Source organism: Leguminivora glycinivorella, chromosome 5 (genome assembly GCF_023078275.1).
Source record: "Leguminivora glycinivorella isolate SPB_JAAS2020 chromosome 5, LegGlyc_1.1, whole genome shotgun sequence".
Taxonomy (NCBI): domain Eukaryota; kingdom Metazoa; phylum Arthropoda; class Insecta; order Lepidoptera; family Tortricidae; genus Leguminivora; species Leguminivora glycinivorella.
The window spans coordinates 27,015,703-27,023,463 of NC_062975.1; the positions used below are offsets into that span (position 1 = coordinate 27,015,703).

The 7,761-nt window shown below is 63.0% G+C and overlaps 1 protein-coding gene across 1 annotated transcript; it reads left to right on the plus strand.

Moving 5' to 3' along the window:
* The first annotated feature begins 1,295 nt into the window (after positions 1–1,295).
* Positions 1,296–4,686, plus strand: LOC125225997 (translation initiation factor IF-2-like). The gene is made up of 5 exons (XM_048129811.1): positions 1,296–1,366; positions 2,038–2,319; positions 2,558–3,037; positions 3,128–4,630; positions 4,677–4,686. The coding sequence occupies exons 1-5, from the start codon at positions 1,296–1,298 to the stop codon at positions 4,684–4,686; spliced, it is 2,346 nt and encodes a 781-aa protein (XP_047985768.1).
* Positions 4,687–7,761: the final 3,075 nt, after the last annotated feature.

The window sequence follows — 7,761 nt, forward strand, 5'->3', positions numbered from 1 at the left end:
CTTCATAAATCGGAGGCTCTATACTTTCATGGGCCCCGTAATGCGCCACCGCCGGAGGCACATATTGTGGTGGGTGGAACCCGGATCGACGTCAAGCCCACCATGAAGTACCTCGGTCTCACGCTTGACAGCCGATGGGATTTCCGCGCGCACTTCAAGTGCCTAATGCCGAAGCTGATGGGAGCAGCTGGCGCTCTAGGACGTATACTCCCAAATACGGGGGGGGCCAGAGCGTCGTGTCGACAGCTGTACACCGGGGTTGTTAAATCTATGGCCCTGTACGGAGCTCCAGTCTGGGCGGACATTTTAAAAAGGGAACAGGTGGCCATGCTCCGCGCACCGCAGAGAGCGATCACTACCAGAGCCATAAGAGGGTACCGTACCATCTCGTTTGAAGCGGCATGTGTGCTGGCAGGGTCTCTACCGTGGGACCTAGAGGCGAGAGCCCTCGCAGCGGTTTACCGTTGGCGCGAGGAGGCGCACCGCAATGGAGACTCGCCAGCACCGAGAGAAGTTATGGGGCGGAGAGACGCAATCCGATTGGAAATGGTGGGAATGTGGGAGCAAAGGCTAACGCAGCCCAGTGCAGGCCACCTCACCATCGAAGCGATTCGTCCTGTCCTCAAAAAGTGGCTTGACCGGACACACGGTGCGCTGACCTTCCGGCTTACACAAATACTCTCGGGACATGGATGTTTCGGGAAGTATCTTAAGGACATAGCCGGAAGGGAAGTAACCGCAGGGTGCCACCACTGCGACTGCCTGGAGGACACTGCGCAGCACACCTTAGAAGTGTGCCCAGCATGGGAGGAGGAACGCAGCACTCTGGACGCTGAGGTCGGCCATGACCTCTCTCTGCCCTCCGTGGTCCGAAAGATGGTGGACAGCGACAGGTCATGGAGAGCTGTGCTGGACTTCTGTGAAGCGGTCATGGCACGGAAAGAGATGGCGGAGCGTGGCAGGGAAGACGATCCAGCCTCCCAACCAATACGCCGGAAGCGCGTGGGGCGGCGGCGACTGGCGTATGACCGCCGACTGCCCCCTTAGGGGCCCCTGTGGGTGACAGACTCGGGGACGTCTGTCGCCTACATACGGGTCCCTGGGGCGGCCAGTGCGCTGCAGCTGTAGCGCACTTACTGAATGGTGATTTGGAGGAGATGGACTGGAATCCTCCACAGATGTATGTCCGGAATACGGAACGCCGCTGGCGAGGTTGCGGAAGAGTGAAAAAACGTGCCTGTGACCTCGCCTTATAGCCCAGAGGCGGAAATCGAGGGGTTTTTAGTGGGTACACCATGGGTCTCATCAGCCTACCTATATGGGAGTCCCACATAACCGTCCTAGGCCAGTCCCCGCGCCTGGGACGGTATGCGTAATGCATTTTCCCCTCGTAAAAAAAAAAAAAAAAAAAAAAAAAAGGTTAGGTTAGGTTAGGTTAGGTTAGGTTAGGTTAGGTTAGGTTAGGTTAGGTTAGGTTAGGTTAGGTTAGGTTAGGTTAGGTTAGGTTAGGTTCCCCTTCGACGTGTTGCCACCTTGCCGTGGTGAAGGGGCTTGCGTGCCTCCAGGACCCTCAGGGCTATGCCGGACAGGGCCTCCCAAACCGGACAGGCCTGAGGCGAGAGGCCAGACTAAGAGCAGCACACGGGGGGCGGCTCCGCGTGTCCCTCTGAAGTCAGCAGAGGGCACAGTGCGAGCTGCCAGGTGTCCCCCCGGGATGGAGTCGGGGCTCTAGGAGCCACCGGAGGCGTGTCCAGGCCGCCTGGCGCGGCGTCGTGGCTACGGCCACCGTCGGGCAACCCGCAACCCGCACTGAGCGGACCGGGGGCCTCCCTCACTGAGAGGAAGGCCAAGTGGAGTAAACCACTATAAAAATCCCCAATCCCAAGGTTTGCGGCGTGCCGATGGGATGAGTGGCTGGGGGAGCCCAGTCACAAGCGCCGCACAAGGGGGCATACCCCTTTAAAAAATAGCAAAACATGAGTGGTCAACGTAGAGTAAAACTACCCCAGGAGGTCCCAATCCTCTGTGTCACCACAGAACGGGAATCCCGTACTGTGGTGACATGCCGCCCGCCGTATTCTGGGGGGCACACCACTCGAGGACCATCACACCAAACGACCCTGGCAAGCGACCAACGGACACCGATGCTCACGAACTGGAACTGTTGTTAAGGTTACGAGGAGGAGGAGATGCTGAGGAGGCAGTGATAGAGCCCTCCCCGAAAACTGCTCATGGAGGAGATGCAGTCAGCGAGGAGGAGGCGGGCACCCCGTCCTCACCTGGGCTTGCCCTGCCCTCGCCTAGGCCCGTCCCGGCAGGGTACCGCCCACTACGGGACGCACTCGGGCGTTATATACGTTACCCCACGTCCGAGACGGTAACGGGGGGGGAGGATGCGCCTGTGCCTACAGGTTTCAGGCAGTTCGTGCGTCCTTCCACCCCGAGAACGAGAGTCTTCAGCGGGAGGATGTCCGGCCCACGCGGAGTCTCCACGCCGTCACCCGAGAGGGAGGAGTTTTACTCCCCTCAAGGCTGGACAGACGAGACCTGTTTGGAGGGGTCTCCCCGCCGACACCGGCGACTCGGAAGGATCGGTGGACATGGGTCCCCCGAGGGCACTGGAGGAGCCCTCGACCACAGACATGGGCCTGAAGTTCTGGGCCACGAGACCCGACAAGCGGCCCGCGGATGATATAGCGCTGTCTTCCGGGTCAGAGAGCGACGCAGGAGCCGTGGCACCGCTGACCGGCACTGCCAAAAGCGGCAAGAAAGCTAAAGCGGGGAGGCGCCAAAGCGGCCCTAAAGACAGGACGGACCCGCTGGGCCAGGCACCCATCGTCCTGGTCGAGCGCTTGCCGCTTAGCTCCATCTCGCACTTACCGCAGCAGGAGACGGAAGTGACCGAGACCAGCCCCAACTCCTTCAACGCGGGTGCCGAGTCGGACTCAGCGCGGAGCGGGGCTCGACGCACGACGCGGGACTTGCCCAGGCGAAGCGGGAGCTTCACCGCCTCAGGCGAGAGGAGCTCCAGCGCAAGGCCGAGCAGGAGCTGGCAAGCCTCACGCGGTCGCTGGCGCCTGAAAAGTCCCTAAGAGTGGCGGGACGATCTCGGGCCCACCGGACACAGACGGGGCGGACAACAGTGCGGCGTCGCTCCACCAAAGGGTGAAAAACAGCCTCAAGACGGTGGAGTTGGTGGCCACTGGGTCCGCCAACCTAAAGGGGACATTTGTACGGGCCCTCAAGGTGGCTGTCGCGTCAATCGGGGAAGCGGTCGAAGACCTGAAGGAGCTTACTTCCTCCGAAGAGACGCGACGGCTGCAAAGGCAGAATGCCAAACTGAGGGCGGAGGTTGGGGACCTGCGCTCCGAAGTGGAGGAGCTGAAGGCGGAGCTCCGGGCACACTTCAAGAAGCAGGCCCCACCCCTTCCCAACCGAAAGAGGCACCACAGCCCGTCACTGTCCCCCCAGGACGTTCCGATGTGGACGAGCTGGTCGGAGCAGTCGCGGCCAGGGTAGGGCGGATGCTCGACGAGAGGCTCGGAGCTCTCGAACGCGACGGCAGGCTTTTGCCAGGTAAAACTGGGCAGCCCCACTGGCTGCAGACAGGGGACGACAGGCCGCGCAAACGGCCACAGGGGGAAAACGGGAGGGTCAGCGCCTACCCGGGGTCCCCCAAACTACACCGTCGAACCCCAAAAGGGCGAAAAAAGGGCGACAAAAAGAAAGCCAAGGGTAAAGGCAAGGGTAAGAAGAGCGCGCCGAAACCGTCAGCGAAGGCCACCGCCACCGAGAGTCCTCTTCCACCCGCTGCCGAACCCCCCCGGCCAGCGGCCGCCACATCCACTGACGAGGGCTGGAAGGTGGCGGTCGGCGGCAGAAAAAAGAGGAGGAAAGCAGCAGCAGCGACCAGGGCAAGGGCGCCCCAGCCGGTACCGCAGCGGGCGAAACCCAAAGCCCGGAGACTTCGCCCTCCTCGCTCGGCAGCTGTGGTGCTAACCCTACAGCCGGAGGCCATTGAAAGCGGGGTCAACTACGCCCAGGTGCTCTCCAGGGCAAAGGAGACAGTTAACCTGGAGCAGTTCGGCATCACCGCCTTGAGATTTAAGCGGGCAGCCGCTGGCGGCAGGGTACTGGAAATTCCAGGTGCTGCCAGCGGCGAGAAGGCTGACCTGCTGGCCGAAGCGCTAACCGAAAAGCTGGGGAGCGATGTCGTCAGAGTCTCCAGGCCGGTGAAGTGCGCGGAGCTGCGAGTCACCGAACTCGACGACTCAGTGTCCCCTGGCGAGGTGGTCGCTTCGGTCGCTAAGGTCGGCGGCTGTTCAGAGGGCCAGATCAAGGCTGGAGAGGTAAGGCAGGATGCCTCCGGCCTCGGCACGATCTGGCTTCGCTGCCCAGTCGTCGTAGCCAAGAAGGTGGTGGAGGCCGATCGAGGGCGACTCCAGGTAGGGTGGGTCCGGGCAGCGGTAAAACTGCTGGATCAGCGTCCCATACGGTGCTTTAAATGCCTCGAAACGGGGCACGTGCGGGCAAACTGCACCAACGACGCTGATCTCAGCGACGCCTGCTACCGCTGCGGCAAGCCCGGCCACAAAGCGGCTGCCTGCTCGGAGGAGCCACGCTGCGCCAAGTGCGCAAAGGAGGGGAAAAAGGCCGACCATATGCTTGGTTCCAAGGCGTGCCTAACCTCTGCCCCGAAAAAGGCGAAATCGAGAGCTGGAGCCACCCGACGGGCCCCATCCCAGCCCAGGAAGTCCCCAGACATGGTTATGGAGACGCAGGAGGTGGACCCAACCAACGTCGAATAGGATGGCGATTCGGGTCCTCCAGACGAACCTCAACCACTGCGCCAGGGCTCAGGATCTCTTGTTCCAATCCCTGGCGCAGTGGATGATCGGCGTTGCCGTGGTGGCCGAGCCATACTCTGTCCCCCCCGGGACGACTTCATGGGCGACATGGACGGATCGGTGGCACTGGTGACGAGAGCGGCAGCTGGTGTTCCTCCGCCTACCGCCGTAAAAAAAGGGAAGGGGTACGTGGCGGCGCTATGCGGAGAAATATGGTTCGTTGCAACCTATTTCTCCCCAAACCGCTGCCTGGCCGACTTCGAACAGTTCCTGGGCGAAGTAGGGGAGTTAATCGGGCGGCTTCTTCCGCGTCCCGTGATCGTCGCCGGAGACTTTAATGCGAAGTCCACAGCCTGGGGCTCTCCGGCGACAGACGCGAAGGGCGCCACCCTCGAGGGGTGGGCTGTTGCGGCGGGGCTGGCCTTGCTGAACGAGGGAACGGCACACACGTGCGTGCGGCAACAGGGTGGTTCCATCGTGGACATCACGTTCGCGAGCGCCGCCCTGGCGCGCCGTGTCCAGGGATGGGAGGTCATGGTGGGGGTGGAGACGCTGTCTGACCACCGGTACATACGGTTCGACGTCACCACCCCCTCGGCGACCTCTCACAACCCAAGCCGGATGGACCCGGTCGGGGTGGCCCAAGATGGGCACTCACCAAACTCGACCGGGAACTGCTCAGGGAGGCGGCGATAGTGGAGGCCTGGCTGCCCGTACAGGAGGGAGCGGTGGTGGTAGAGGCGGAAGCGTCCTGGTTCCGAGGGGCCATGACGCGCGTGTGTGACGCGTCAATGCCCCGGGCCAAGCGTCTGCCGCCGAAACCGAGCGTGTACTGGTGGTCCGCCGAGCTCGCGCAACTGCGCGAGGGCTGTGTAGCCGCGCGGCGCCAGTACATGCGCCAGAGGCGGAGAAGGAGGCCCAGCGAGGACGAGATCCGCCGCTCCTACGAGGCGTACAAAAACTCCCGGGCAGAGTTTTCTATGGCCATAGGGAAGGCAATTGAGGCGAGTCGTGCCGAATTTCTGGAGACCCTCAATGCCGACCCGTGGGGCAGGCCATACAAACTTGTCCGGAGCAAGTTACGCGCGTGGGCGCCGCCGCTGACCCAATCGCTCGAGCCGGACCTCGTGGACCGAGTGGTCGCAACACTCTTCCCCGAGAGGGGCCCGCACATACCACCTGCCATGGCGCCCCTGAGGGCGGAAACTAGTGAGGAGGCTGCAGTCCCACCCGTCACTCCCGGTGAGCTCTGCGCAGCTGTCTATCGGCTCAGGGCCAAGAACACGGCCCCCGGGCCCGACGGCATTCCGGGTCGTGCTTGGGTCCTGGCCATGGACGCCCTGGGGCCAAAGCTTCTGCGGCTGTTGACGGCATGCCTGGAGCAGGGCCGCTTCCCCAACGAATGGAGGACCGGGAAACTGGTCCTCCTTCGCAAAGACGGGCGGCCGGCGGACTCCCCAGCCGGATACCGGCCCATTGTCCTGCTCGATGAGGTGGGCAAGCTCTTTGAGCGGATAATCGCAGCTCGCCTCATCGGGCACATGGAACGCGCAGGGCCGAACCTGGCGGACCAGCAGTTTGGCTTTAGGGGGGGGCGGTCGACGGTGGATGCGATACTCCGGGTGAAGGCAATAGCGGAGGAGGCCGTTTCCCAGGGTGAGGTTGTCTTGGCGGTGTCGCTAGACATCTCCAACGCCTTCAACACCTTGCCCTGGGAAGTCATCAACGAGGCTCTGCGCTTTCACGGAGTGCCGCTCCATCTGTCGCGCATCGTAGCCGCCTACCTGGAGGGACGGGCGATCGTCTGGCCAGGGCGACGGGACTGGGGTCGGAGGCGCATGTCGTGCGGAGTTCCACAGGGGTCGGTGCTGGGACCACTACTGTGGAACATTGGCTACGACTGGGTCCTACGGGGGAAAACTTGCGTGGAGTCGGGGTCACCTGTTACGCCGATGACACGCTCGTGACGGCCAGAGGACCCAGTTACCGCGACGCAGCCGTTCTGGCGACGGCAGGAGTCGCCCACTGTGTGGCCCGCATTCGCCGGTTAGGGCTGGAGGTGGCCCTTGCGAAATGCGAGGCCATCTGCTTCTACGGCCCGCGGAAAGCGCCTCCAGCTGGCGCCCAAATTATAGTGGGAGGAGTCCCAATTGCTGTCAAGCCGACACTGCTGTACCTCGGTGTCGTACTTGACAGCAAATGGAATTTTAAGGCGCACTTCGAGCGCCTCGCGCCGAAATTACTGCGTGCAGCGGCGGCCTTTGGGCGTATACTGCCCAACCTGGGGGGCCCAACGCAATGTGCCGCCGCCTCTACACGGGCGTGGTGCGCTCGATGGCGCTCTACGGTGCCCCAGTATGGGCGGATGCCCTCAGCAGCCACAACATCGCTCAACTGCGGAGACCGCAAAGAGCAATGGCGCTGAGGGTAATCCGAGGGTACCGCACGGTGGGCGCGGATGCCGCATGCGTGCTAGCCGGGTGCCTACCCTGGGACCTCGACGCGCGAGCCCACGCAGCACTGTTCCGCTGGCGTGCGGAGGCACGAGCCGGGAACAACCCACCGGCGCCATCGGAGGTGGAAAACCGGCGCGAAGAGCTCCAGGGCGAGGCGAGGCAGATGTGGGTGCACCGGCTGGAACGGCCGAGGGCCGGCTCCCGCACCATAGAGGCGGTTCGCCCAGTCCTCCACGACTGGGTTGAAAGGCGCTCCGGGGTGCTCTCTTTCCGACTGACGCAGGTGCTGACGGGGCATGGCTGCTTCGGCAGCTACCTGCACAAGGTCGCACAAAGAGAGCCGACACCGGAGTGCCACGCGTGCGGAGCTGGCGTAGACTCGGCCCAGCACACACTGGCCGAGTGCCCGGCATGGGAGGAGGAGCGGCAGCAGCTGATGGCCCAGGTGGGGCCAGACC

What these genes read in the sequence shown, in the direction of transcription:
- LOC125225997 (XM_048129811.1), top strand. Translation starts at nt 1,296, where the DNA reads ATGGGTCTCATCAGCCTACCTATATGGGAGTCCCACATAACCGTCCTA. An exon ending in CAGTCCCCGCGCCTGGGACG is followed by an intron (nt 1,367 to 2,037) that starts GTATGCGTAATG and finishes GTGTCACCACAG; the next exon opens with AACGGGAATCCCGTACTGTG. An exon ending in GAGAGGAGCTCCAGCGCAAG is followed by an intron (nt 3,038 to 3,127) that starts GCCGAGCAGGAG and finishes CACCGGACACAG; the next exon opens with ACGGGGCGGACAACAGTGCG.